Genomic DNA, 14,152 nt, shown 5'->3' with positions numbered 1-14,152 from the left:
ACCACCATCACTTCCACCATCACTTCCACCACCACCATCACTTCCACCACCACCATCACATCCACCATCACTTCCACCACCACCATCACTTCCACCATCACTTCCACCACCATCACTTCCACCACCATCACTTCCACCACCACCATCACTTCCACCACCATCACTTCCACCACCACCATCATTACCACCATCACTTCCACCACCATCACTTCCACCACCATCACTTCCACCACCATCACTTTCGCCACCATCAATTCCACCATCGCCATCACTTCCACCATTATTTCCACCACCTCCACTTCCACCATCACTTCCACCACTATCACTTCCACCATCACTTCCACCACCATCACTTCCACCACCACCATCACTTCCACCACCATCACTTCCACCATCACTTCCACCACCACCATCACTTCCACCACCACCATCACATCCACCATCACTTCCACCACCACCATCACTTCCACCATCACTTCCACCATCACTTCCACCACCATCACTTCCACCACCACCATCACTTCCACCACCATCACTTCCACCACCACCATCATTACCACCATCACTTCCACCACCATCACTTCCACCACCATCACTTCCACCACCATCACTTTCGCCACCATCAATTCCACCATCGCCATCACTTCCACCATTACTTCCACCACCACCACTTCCACCATCACTTCCACCACTATCACTTCCACCATCACTTCCACCACCATCACTTCCACCATCACTTCCACCACCACCACTTCCACCATCACTTCCACCACTATCACTTCCACCATCACTTCCACCACCATCACTTCCACCATCACTTCCACCACCATCACTTCCACCACCACCATCACTTCCACCATCACTTCCACCACCACCATCACATCCACCACCATCACTTCCACCACCACCATCACTTCCACCATCACTTCCACCACCACCATCACATCCACCATCACTTCCACCACCATCACTTCCACCATCACTTCCACCACCATCACTTCCACCACCATCACTTCCACCACCACCATCACTTCCACCACCATCACTTCCACCACCACCATCATTACCACCATCACTTCCACCACCATCACTTCCACCACCATCACTTCCACCACCATCACTTTCGCCACCATCAATTCCACCATCGCCATCACTTCCACCATTACTTCCACCACCACCACTTCCACCATCACTTCCACCACTATAACTTCCACCATCACTTCCACCACCACCATCACTTCCACCACCACCATCACTTCCACCACCATCACTTCCACCATCACTTCCACCACCACCATCACTTCCACCACCACCACCACCACTTCCACCACCATCACTTCCACCATCACTTCCACCACCACCATCACTTCCACCACCACCATCACTTCCACCACCATCACTTCCACCATCACTTCCACCACCACCATCACCACCATCACCATCACTTCCACCACCATCACTTCCACCATCACTTCCACCACCACCATCACCACCATCACCATCACTTCCACTGTTTTCACGACTCCTTATTCCTAAGCGCGGCTGCTCACGCGCGTGGTTGCAGAGTGGGCAGTGTTTCGTATGTGCAGTCGTGTTGTGCGTGATTTGTTGTTGTTGTTGTTATTTGTTGCTGTTTGTTTTCCAAGTCCGCGCTCCCAGCTGTACGCGTGGGGCGCTGCGAGACACGGGGAGGAGGACTGAGAGAGGGGAGTGGGGGGAGGGAGAGTGAGAGAGGGGAGTGGGGGGTGGGAGAGGAGAGAGTGCGTGGTGGTGGTGCAGTGGTAGTCGTGGAGAGAGTGGGTGGAGGGGAGAGTTCGGTGGAGGATAGAGCGCCGAGAGTTCACCACCATCACCAACATCACCACCACTACGATCACCACGATCACCATCACCACCATGACCTACTCACCAGTAGCACAACAACCCTCTAGAGGCGCACCCGACCGCTAGAGTTTGATAAACTCCAGTTGTTTAATTAAAAACCCCACTTGTATAATTATATAGAGTCAACATTGGCTTCATTTTCTAATCCGTGTAACTTATTGAGCCGAGTATTGGCGTGCGTCAAGGGAGCGCTCGTGAGCGGTGGTCGCGGGGCATTGATGCCTGTGGACTCGCGTCTCCTGCGACTCCCCACGACTCCGCCACGGCCCGGGCGGCAGAGGCACGGGGAGACGGAGGAGAGCCGCTCCCGGTGAGCGAGCGAGTGAGTGAGTTACCCAACTCTCACTTACCCCCTCTCTCTTATCTCTCCCTTGACTCGCTTAACTCTCCCTTCACTCTCTATTGGCTCACCGGTCCACCCTCTCCACTCTCCCCGTCTCGCGCTCTCCCCATCGTCTCTCTGCTCCCCGTCGCTCTCCCCCTTTGGTCTCTCCCCGCGCGCGCTCGGGATGGGCGCGCGCGCGCTGGAGGCGCGAATCGCTCTCTCGCTCTCTCTCTCTCTCTCGCTCTCTCATCTCTCTCATCTCTCGCGCGTGTGTATCCGCGTTTACAGCCGCGAGTGCAAGCGTGTGTAAGTGTTGTGAGTGTGTTGGTGTGTGTGTCAATGTGTGAGTGTGTCAGTGTGTGTGAATGTGTGTGTGTGTGTCAGTGTGTGTTAAGGCTATACGGGGGATCTTTGTCTTTGTAGATATCGATGTATGAGTGTGTATGTATACGTGTAAGTGTGCGTGACAGAGTGTGTGCACGTTCAATTACAGGAGTGTAGTTTTGCGTGAGTGTGTGAAAGTGTGGCTGGGTGTTTCGCGTGTGTGAGTGTGAGTCAGTGTGAGTCAGTGTGTGAGTCATTGAGTGAGTATGTGTACCCATCATCGTGGGGAGCGGTGGTGTTGTAATTAGCGCACCACGGCTTACATCAGTGGTAAGGTAATATTATTACCGATACGGGGCTTCCCTTGAGTCGACTCAGACTTAAATGAGCACTTGGGGCGGTGTGTCGTAAACATCGCTACTCGGGAGACAACTACGGCCGGGCGTGGTGCTGGCCATCCACCACATCGTGTGCCGTGCCGGCCTTCATAGGTGCTCGCTAACAGCACTCGCCACAGCAGTCTGTTAAGACTACACGGGGAATATTTGTCATTTTATATTAAGAAATTGCACTCACACGTGCGCGTGTGTGTGATGCATGCACGTGTATTGGTGTGAGCGCGCGCGTTGAGTGTGTAAGTTTTAGAGTGTGTGTGTTGGTGTGTTTACGAGAGCGTGTGCATTAGAATGTGTTTGTACCTCCAAGTAGCACGATTGGCTACGTACGGTGCGAAAGAAGTTCAACACACACAGTGTGTGTGTGTTCACACGCTCTCTGAAGCACACAGTGTGTGTGTGTGCTTCAGAGAGCGTGTGAACATTTATTGTTTATTGGGTAGTTTAGAATCGGTTTTATTTTCCATTATTTTTAAGTAAGAGTGAAACATAATAGTTTACCAGCTCGCCGCACGAATATTAACGTCTGGCGATACCAATGGCAACATCCACCTCGCCACCGAGAAACGGAGCGCCACTCGCTGACTCGGCTCACCGCGCCGTTTGAACGTTCGCGCACTCATTCACTAAGTTTGCAGTGGAAATGGTTATCGGTTGCTGGCTATCGTAACTCGAAACGGTTACCGGTTTAACATCCCGAACGTACACGCGTGTGTTGTATATACGTGGCGAGTGGTGGCGCAGTGATTAGGCTGCGTTACGAACCTACGGCAAACCGAGTTTGATTCCCACTGACGGTCAACACCAGCGACGGTTATACGAACCTGTCCTGGGCCTTCTCTCAACGAGCGGTGTGCGTAACAGCGCCACGAGGGAGACAAAGGCGGTCGGGCGTGGTGCCGACCACCCATCACCTCGTGTGCCTTGCCGGCCTTCATCGACGCTACTCGCTCATAGCGCCTTGCCCCAACAGTCTGCTGAAGGCTACATGGGGGATCTTTGTCTCTGTGCGGGTGGGAGCGTGTGAGACGGAGTGTGGCGACATCCGAGTGCGTGTCCACGCATTGCGTTGCATGCGTTTAAGAAACTGAGCGCACGTGTTTTTTTTTGCAATTTTTTTAACTTCCGAGCCGGGAGATGGAATCGAACTTGCGATCTCCGTCTGGTTGACAAGTTATATAAGTTATATATAAGTTATATATGCGAAACGCGCGGTGTTCATTGACATCCCTACACGTGCGGCAAACAAAAAAAACACTTTAACCGGTTCTAACCGTTTTTCATGCGGTAACCGGTTACGCAAAAACCGATTCGAACAACACTCGCATATGCATAATATATTGTATACATATACCGTATGTTTGTATAAGTATGGGCGCGCGTATATATAGTTACTTGTGCTTATTCATGTTATATATATGTGTATATTGAGATATGTTCAGAATATATCATACTCGTGTATATCGAAAAGAGTGTATTTATGTACGTGTGTGTGTACACGTGTATGTGGGTGTGTGTGTAGATACAGTACATAATTGGGGAGCGGTGGCGCAGTGGTTAGCGCGCTGCGTTACGAACCCGGCGTCCCGAGTTCGAGTCTCGCTCACGGCCACCAACAGCAGTGACGGTTATCTGAAAGTGTCTCTCCTAGTTCGACTCAGCTTCAGTTGAGTACCTGATGCGATGTGTATACATCGCCACTGGGGAGACAAAGGCGGCCGGGCGTGGTTCTGGCCACCCACCTCCTCGTGTGCCGTGCCGGCCTTCATAGATGCTCGCTAAAAGCACTTGTCCCAACAGTCTGTTAAAAGCTATATGGGGGATTTTTGTGTGTGTGTGTAAGTAGATATGCTATAGATGTCTGTACATGTGTAAGTATATGTACTGTTGCATTTGCAGTGTTAATTTGCTGTGTACACGATTGTGTTATTATTACGACTACGTGATTAAGTGAAGAAGGTCCGCGCGTGTATGTTGATACTGCTCGTCACCGAATACAAAACACCGGGACAGCCGCTGCCATCTCCCGGTGCGGCAGGTGAAATACTGCGTCAAGTTTCTTAACAACAACAACAAACCCTGGCAGCCTCTCTCTGTCGACTATGGTAGGCAGGTCACGTGTGGTGGTGGGGCAAAGTGTGGGTAACTCGCATCCCTTCCCGCTGCTCGTCTCGTGGAGGGCCCTTCCGCCAGTACCGGCAGTGGCGAGCTGAGACAGCGAGGGTGCAAGCGGTGTAGGTGACGTGAGCCGCCGTGCCGTTTGTACTCTCGCGGCAAACGCGCGGCTCGATGGCAGGGCCACGACACGTGGCCGTGCGTTAAGACGCCTTTCATGGTCCTAGATCCTAATGCGACGCGCCTGGAAAGCATCGAAATCAAAACAGGAGGAGAGCGAACGGTCATAACTCGGGAGGTAAATGTCAAGTCGAAGAGGAGAGTTTCCACGAGAGATTTAAATAATAACCAAGCGACTCGTTTGCCCCATCACCGAAGAGACCTAGACGCCAAAATCACGCGGTGCGAAACGTCGGACAAGGTGCCGAGCAAATAACACGCGGTACGGACGCGATATCACACAGAGACGGCTCGCACAGTGGCCACTGAACTCACTCGCTCAAACAAAGATCCCCCGGGTAGCCTTCACGGACTGTTGGGGAAAGTGCTGCTAGCGAGTAGTACCGATGAAAGCCGGCACGGCACGCGAGGGGGTGGGTGGCCAGCACCACTCCCGGCCGCCTTTGTCTCCCCGGTGCTGATGTTTACACAGCGCACCAGGTACTCATTTAGTGCTGAATCAACCTGGGGAAGGCCCAGGACACGAATATTCAAATATTCGTCGCTGATGTTGACCGTGAACGGGAATCGCACGCGCTGACTCGCTCACTCACCGGGAACGCGTCGCCTACTTTGCCACAGCTCGCAAGCTAAGCAGCATTGAGCCTGGATACTGCCTGCATGTGTGACCATGATGCACGACGTGCTGGCGGTGGGCAGGAGAGGATCAGGCGGCAACAACCCGAACCAGACACGCGAGAGCGATGGGAATTCGGTGAGAGAGAGAGGGGAGAGAGGAGAGCGGAGAGAGCTGGGAATTCGGTTCGCTTAACGGAGCGATGGTGACATCAGATCGAGTGCCCAGGTGCCGGGTGGGTGCATTGCAGTCGTGGGAGGAGGCGGCGTGGAGGGCGAGGGAGGGCTTCATCTAGCAGTGGATAGATCGCGGCCCGTGATGTTTTTTTTCCCGAGTGTTCGCAGCAGTAGCGGCAGCAGAAGCGGCGGCGTTGATTGACACTCGAATCCGCGCTCCTTGTTAAAATGGCCGGGGTAATTGTGTGGGTGTGTGGGTGTGTGGTTGTGTGGGTGTGTGGTTGTGTGGTTGTGTGGGTTTGTGGGTGTGTGGGTGTGTGGTTGTGTAGGTGTGTGGTTGTGTGGTTGTGTGGTTGTGTTGGTGTGTGGGTGTGTGGTTGTGTTGGTGTGTGGTTGTGTGGATGTCTGGTTGTGTGGGTGTGTGGTTGTGTGGGTGTGTGGTTGTGTGGTTGTGTGGGTGTGTTGGTGTGTGGTTGTGTGGTTGTGTGGGTGTGTGGTTGTGTGGGTGTGTGGTTGTGTTGGTGTGTGGTTGTGTGGATGTGTGGTTGTGTGGGTGTGTGGGTGTGTGGTTGTGTTGGTGTGTGGGTGTGTGGTTGTGTGGTTGTGTTGGTGTGTGGTTGTGTGGGTGTGTGGTGCGTGTCCCGTTGCCTTTTGGTATGGCTGTATGTGGTTGTGTGCATGGGAGCGGTGGCGCTGCGGTTAGCGCCCTGCGCCACGACTAACCCGGCTGGCCGAGTTCGATTCCCGCGCGCGGTCAACATCAGTGGCGAGTGACATCCAACCAGTTCCGTATCTCTCCTCTATCGAATCATCGACCTGGAACTTTGCGTTGACATCAAACACTGGGGAGACAAAGGTGGCCGAGCGCGGTTCTTTTGGTTACCATTGCTATCAGCACTTGCCCCAACAGCCCATGTTAGGCTTCCCGGGAGATCTTTATATGTGTGTGTGTATTTGCTCTGTATGACTGGAGACCGTGCTCGTGGTGTGTGGGGGGGAGGAGGGCAGGGGGAGAGAGGGGGCTGAGAGAGCGGGGAGAGAGAGACACGGGGAGAGAGAGACACGGGGAGAGAGAGACACGGGGAGAGAGAGAGACACGGGGAGAGAGAGCGGGGAGAGAGAAACACGGGGAGAGAGAAACACGGGGAGAGAGACACACAGGGAGAGAGAGCGGGGAGAGAGACACGGGGAGAGAGACACGGGGAGAGAGAGCGGGGAGAGAGAGAAACATGGGGAGAGAGAGCGGGGAGAGAGAGACACGGGGAGAGAGAGCGGGGAGAGAGAGACACGGAGAGAGAGAGACGCGGGGAGAGAGAGACACGTGGAGAGAGAAACACGGGGAGAGAGAGACACGGGGAGAGAGAGACACGGGGAGAGAGAGACACGGGGAGAGAGAGACACGGGGAGAGAGAGACACGTGGAGAGAGAGCGGGGAGAGAGAGACACGGGGAGAGAGAGACACGTGGAGAGAGAAACACGGGGAGAGAGAAACACGGGGAGAGAGAGACACGGGGAGAGAGAGACACGGGGAGAGAGAGACACGGGGAGAGAGAGACACGGGGAGAGAGAGACACGGGGAGAGAGAAACACGGGGAGAGAGAAACACGGGGAGAGAGAAACACGGGGAGAGAGAGACACGGGGAGAGAGAGACACGGGGAGAGAGACACGGGGAGAGAGAGACACGGGGAGAGAGAGACACGGGGAGAGAGAGACACGGGGAGAGAGACACGGGGAGAGAGAGACACGGGGAGAGAGAGACACGGGGAGAGAGAGACACGGGGAGAGAGAGCGGGGAGAGAGACACGGGGAGAGAGAGACACGGGGAGAGAGAAACACGGTGAGAGAGAGACACGGGGAGAGAGAGCGGGGAGACGTTATCCCCGCCCGACTGACGTTTCCATGCGAACTGTTCATGCACGCACCCCCCGCACCCCGCCCCTCACCCCCCGCACCCCGCCCCTCACCCCCCGCACCCCGCCCCTCACCCCCTCCCAGCCCCGCCCCTCGCCCCAAGCCCCACGGCAGCTCCGGTGCGCCCCAGAGATCGCGACTGCCGCTCCGGCAGATCGGGTCCAGGGAAAGTGAATGATTATTTATTTATATAACTCTGCGCGTCACCCTGGCAACGGTCGCCGGTGTCCGTCTCGTCTGAGCTGAACTCTGAGCTCCAGAGTGCCGGGTTATTCCAGTTTGCCCCATTGGGAAAGGGGAGGCCTTCATCCAGCAGTGGATAGGCCATGAGTATGAACCAGCAGTGGATAGACCTCCGATCGTCATGATGATGGGCAGGCCTTCATGCAGACAATGCGTAGAGAATGATGGTGGTGGTGGTGATGATGATGATTATTATTACAAAACTGCATGCATCCATCCTCACCATCACCACCATCCTCACCATCACCGCCATCCTCACCATCACCGCCATCCTCACCATCACCGCCATCCTCACCATCACCGCCATCCTCACCATCACCACCATCACCACCATCCTCACCATCACCACCATCACCGCCATCCTCACCATCACCGCCATCCTCACCATCACCACCATCACCGCCATCCTCACCATCACCGCCATCCTCACCATCACCACCATCACCGCCATCCTCACCATCACCGCCATCCTCACCATCACCGCCATCACCGCCATCCTCACCATCACCGCCATCCTCACCATCACCGCCATCCTCACCATCACCACCATCACCGCCATCACCGCCATCCTCACCATCACCGCCATCCTCACCATCACCGCCATCCTCACCATCACCGCCATCCTCACCATCACCGCCATCCTCACCATCACCGCCATCCTCACCATCACCGCCATCACCGCCATCCTCACCATCACCGCCATCCTCACCATCACCGCCATCACCGCCATCCTCACCATCACCGCCATCCTCACCATCACCCGCCCTGTGGTTGTGTGCACACGACCCGTGCATCGTGTGCGCATGAGAGCACACACACAAAGGCAAAGATTCCCCGTATAGCCTGGGCAGACTGTTGGAGCTGTTATAGCGAGTAGCAGCTATGAAGGCCGGCACGGCACACAAGGGGGTGGGTGGCCAGCACCACGCCCGACCGCTTTTGTCTCCCTAGTGACGATGTTTACACACCGCACCAGGTACTCATTTGAGGCTGAGTCGACCTAGGGAAGGTCCCGGACCGGTTCAAAAAATCGTCACTGGTGTTGGCCGTGAGCGGGAATCGAACCCGGGTCGCCGGGTTTATAGCGCAGCGCGCTACCGCTCCCCACACACTCTCACACACTTTCACAAACACACTTTCACAACACACACTTTCACACACACACACACTTTCACACACTTTCACAAACACACTTTCACACACTTTCACACAGACACACTTTCACTCACACACTTTCACACACACACTTTCACACACACACTTTCACACACTTTCGCACACACTTTCACACACTTTCACACACACAATTTCACACACTTTCACACAGACACACTTTCACTCACACACTTTCACACACACACACTTTCACACACACACACACACTTTCACACACTTTCACACACTTTCACACACACTTTCATACACTTTCACACACACTTTCACACACTTTCACACACACTGTCACACACACTTTCACACACACTCACTTTCACACACACACTTTCACACACTTTCACACACACTTTCACACTTTCACACACAGTCACACACACTTTCACACACACTGTCACACACACTTTCACACACACTTTCACACACTTTCACACACACTTTCACACACACTCACTTTCACACACACACTTTCACACACTTTCACACACACACTTTCACACTTTCACACACACACACACTTTCACACACACTTTCACACACACTTTCACACACACTTTCACACACTTTCACACACACTTTCACACACACTTTCACACACACACTTTCACACACACTCACTTTCACACACACACCTTCACACACACTCTCACACACACTTTCACACACGCTTTCACACACACATACTCACACACACTCACACACACACTTTCACACACACACTCTCACACACACTCACTTTCACACACTCACACACACTTTCACACACACACTCACACACACACTCACACACACTTTCACACACACACTTTCACACACACACACTCACACACACTTTCACACTCACACACTCACACACACTCACACACACTCTCTACAATCAATGGCCATTGTGGAGCGCTAGACTTGGAGCAGGGGGCACGGGGGCTCCGGAGGGGCGGGGGCTGTGGGGGCCCAGTTGGGGGGCGGGGTTGGAGTGGGGGGCGGGGTTGGAGTGGGGGGCGGGGTTGGAGTGGGGGGCGGGGTTGGAGTGGGGGGCTCCTTCAGTGACGATCCCCGCCTGCGTGCCCACTCGCCGGGTTGCGCGGACCGACCCTGGGTTGCGTGCGCTCGGATTTGTTCTCATTGCAGTCTCAACTCTGCCGTGCTCATTGTTTCTGGCCGCTCGGCCGTTTTGCGCCCTTTTCTTCCGGGGCATGTGCTCAGCGACCGTGATTTAAATAAATAAGTAAATATATACAAATATAACCCGCACGTACGTACACACAAAGACAAATATCCTCCCCATATAGCCGTTATGTACTTTTGGGGCAAGCGCTTTGAGCGAGCACCGATGAAGGCCTGCACGGTACACGAGGGGATGGGTAGCCAGCACCACGCCCGGCCACCTTTGTCTCCCCAGTGCTAGCGATGTTTACACATTGCACTTGGAACTCATTTGAGGCTGAGTCGACCTAGAGGAGGCCCGGGCTTCACTTCGTGATGAGAGTTTGTCTCCTTCCCATATTTTGGCGACAACTCGTCGCTTATGCAATCATCATCATCAGCAGCAGCAGTAAGCATCATCATCATCAGCACTGGTGAGAGTTACCCAGAAAACGGGTCGAGAATCCAGGTCCACGTGGCTGTGGATGCCATTCCAGCTCTTCCTGTAAATCACCGAGAAGCCCACTGGACAGAAACTCGCGTGAGCACGTCCCAGGGCGATCAGTCGCCTCCCTGTCACTCGTCCACCGCTACTATTACGACTACCATGGTCACTCTTCCCGTGAACTTCACTCATTGGTCTCCACTGTGTCGTCTCATCCACCACACGGTGTTCAACCATCACCACCACACTGCAGGTCACAACAACACTCACTCACACACCACACTGCAGGTCACAACAACACACTCACCCACTCACCACACTGCAGGTCACAACAACACACTCACCCACTCACCACGCTACAGGTCACACCAACACACTCATCCACTCACCACACTGCAGGTCACAACAACACTCACCCACTCACCACACTGCAGGTTACTACAACACTCACCCACTCACCACACTGCAGGTCACAACAACACTCACCCACTCACCACACTGCAGGTCACAACAACACACTCACCCACTCACCACACTGCAGGTCACAACAACACTCACCCACTCACCACACTGCAGGTCACAACAACACACTCACCCACTCACCACACTGCAGGTCACAACAACACTCACCCACTCACCACACTGCAGGTCACAACAACACACTCACCCACTCACCACACTGCAGGTCACAACACACTCACCCACTCACCACACTGCAGGTCACTACAACACACTCACCCACTCACCAACTGCAGGTCACAACAACACTCACCCACTCACCAACTGCAGGTCACAACAACACTTACCCACTCACCACAGTGCAGGTCACAACAACACTCACCCACTCACCACACTGCAGGTCACAACAACACACTCACCCACTCACCACACTGCAGGTCACAACAACACACTCACCCACTCACCACACTGCAGGTCACTACAACACACTCACCCACTCACCACACTGCAGGTCACTACAACACACTCACCCACTCACCAACTGCAGGTCACAACAACACTCACCCACTCACCAACTGCAGGTCACAACAACACTTACCCACTCACCACAGTGCAGGTCACAACAACACTCACCCACTCACCACACTGCAGGTCACAACAACACACTCACCCACTCACCACACTGCAGGTCACAACAACACACTCACCCACTCACCACACTGCAGGTCACAACAACACACTCACCCACTCACCACACTGCAGGTCACCTCACTTCTCCGTCCGCTTCTCCCCTCGCACCGCTCCACTCTGGAATGCCCTCCACTCACCACCATCACCAACATCACCACCACCATCACCAACATCACCACCATCACCAACATCTACAACATCACCAACATCACCATCATCACCAACATCTACAACATCACCAACATCACCACCGCCTCTTCTCTCCCCAAGGCCTTGCGACAATACCAAGCTAGCTGAACTCAAGGCAAGTGTTATACTCTTCATCTATTACCTCGATGGTGATGTCTGTTGATGGCCGCTTAAAATGTTGGGCCTGTGCTCAGCAACTGTGTTAAAAACACAACAATAATAACAATCGGCCATGGTCAATCCATGGAGGTCCTGGAGGGGGCGGGGAGGAGGGCTGGTTGTTATTTGACTATACTTCACCAAACCGGTCAGTACGGGTCGGTAAAGGCGGGGAGCATAGGAGAGGGGAGCACAGACATACAGTACAAAGTCAGATGTTGCTGTACTGCCCCCGAGAATAAACACGTGACAACAATAATAATAACACGCGTTGAGAATGCGTCACGAGTCTCACTCCCCCCCTCCTCTTCCCCCCCCCCTCCTCCCCTCGTCGTCCGTGCGAGGGGGCTCAGAGGGAGCCGCCTCCCCCCCCTCCTCCCGGTGGGGGGGGGGGGCGTGAATGTGGGATCCTTCACAAGAAGAGTGTAGCGTGAATGATGTTCTGGAGTGTGTGTTGTGAGAGTGTGGTGGGTGTGTGTATGTTGTGTGTGTGTTGTGTGTGGTGGGTGTGTTGTGAGAGTGTGTGTGTTGTGAGAGTGTGGTGGGTGTGTGTGTTGTGTGTGTTGTGAGAGTGTGGTGGGTGTGTGTATGTTGTGTGTGTGTGTTGTGTGTGGTGGGTGTGTTGTGAGAGTGTGTGTGTTGTGAGAGTGTGGTGGGTGTGTGTGTTGTGTGTGTTGTGAGAGTGTGATGGGTGTGTGTATGTTGTGTGTGTGTTGTGAGAGTGTGGTGGGTGTGTTGTGAGAGTGTGTGTGTTGTGAGAGTGTGGTGGGTGTGTGTGTTGTGTGTTTTGAGAGTGTGGTGGGTGTGTGTGTGTTGTGAGAGTGTGGTGGGTGTGTGTGTGTGTGTGTTATGGGAGTGTGTGTGAGTGTGTGTTGTGGGTGTGTTGTGTGAGTGACTATTGTGTGAGTGACTTGTGTGAGTGACTGTCCTGTGAGTGAGTGACTTGTGTGAGTGAGTGACTATTGTGTGAGTGAGTGACTATTGTGTGAGTGTCTATTGTGTGAGTGAGTGACTATTGTGTAAGTGAGTGACTATTGTGTGAGTGAGTGACTATTGTGTGAGTGTCTATTGTGTGAGTGAGTGGCTATTGTGTGAGTGAGTGACTATTGTGTGAGTGACTATTGTGTGAGTGTCTATTGTGTGAGTGAGTGACTATTGTGTGGGTGAGTGACTATTGTGTGAGTGACTATTGTGTGAGTGAGTGACTATTGTGTAAGTGAGTGACTATTGTGTGAGTGAGTGGCTATTGTGTAAGTGAGTGACTATTGTGTGAGTGTCTATTGTGTGAGTGACTATTGTGTAAGTGAGTGACTATTGTGTGAGTGTCTATTGTGTGAGTGAGTGACTATTGTGTAAGTGAGTGACTATTGTGTGAGTGTCTATTGTGTGAGTGAGGGACTATTGTGTAAGTGAGTGACTATTGTGTGAGTGACTATTGTGTGAGTGAGTGACTATTGTGTGAGTGTCTATTGTGTGAGTGAGTGACTATTGTGTGAGTGAGTGACTATTGTGTGAGTGTCTATTGTGTGAGTGAGTGACTATTGAGTGAGTGGCTATTGTGTGAGTGTCTATTGTGTGAGTGAGTGACTATTGTGTAAGTGAGTGACTATTGCACAGTTTTAGCTGTCGACTTAATAGGTGCAGGGACAACTCTGATTCATCATCGCCCAAAACCCCCTGCCCCCCGCCCCCCGACCCCACCCCCTGCCCCCCACCCCCTGACC

The 14,152-nt window shown here is 53.5% G+C and overlaps 1 protein-coding gene and 1 pseudogene across 4 annotated transcripts; both read left to right on the top strand.

Annotated features, from left to right (window-relative positions):
- Nucleotides 1–1,691: 1,691 nt before the first annotated feature.
- The window catches only part of LOC116945447 (paired box protein Pax-6-like), a 44,595-nt pseudogene continuing 32,134 nt past the window's right edge, over nt 1,692–14,152 (top strand).
- On the top strand, nt 10,395–12,707 carry LOC142928927 (uncharacterized). Of its 4 annotated transcripts, XM_076069511.1 has the most exons (5): nt 10,395–11,256; nt 11,401–11,472; nt 11,508–11,650; nt 11,791–11,901; nt 12,007–12,707. In XM_076069511.1, exons 1-5 carry the CDS (start codon nt 10,869–10,871, stop codon nt 12,430–12,432), a joined length of 1,140 nt encoding a protein of 379 aa, XP_075925626.1. In that variant the 5' UTR covers nt 10,395–10,868; the 3' UTR covers nt 12,433–12,707. The 4 variants fall into 4 exon arrangements, with proteins under 4 accessions (XP_075925626.1, XP_075925623.1, XP_075925625.1 ...); XM_076069508.1 differs by having other exon boundaries at nt 10,407–11,256; nt 11,401–11,616; nt 11,756–11,901; nt 12,007–12,697; XM_076069510.1 differs by having other exon boundaries at nt 10,409–11,256; nt 11,401–11,650; nt 11,756–11,901; nt 12,007–12,697.

Source organism: Petromyzon marinus, chromosome 24 (assembly GCF_048934315.1).
Source record: "Petromyzon marinus isolate PM22_M1 ecotype Great Lakes invasive population chromosome 24, UKy_Petmar_22M1.pri1.0, whole genome shotgun sequence".
Taxonomy (NCBI): Eukaryota; Metazoa; Chordata; class Hyperoartia; order Petromyzontiformes; family Petromyzontidae; genus Petromyzon; species Petromyzon marinus.
This window is presented reverse-complemented; position numbering and strand designations above follow the sequence as displayed.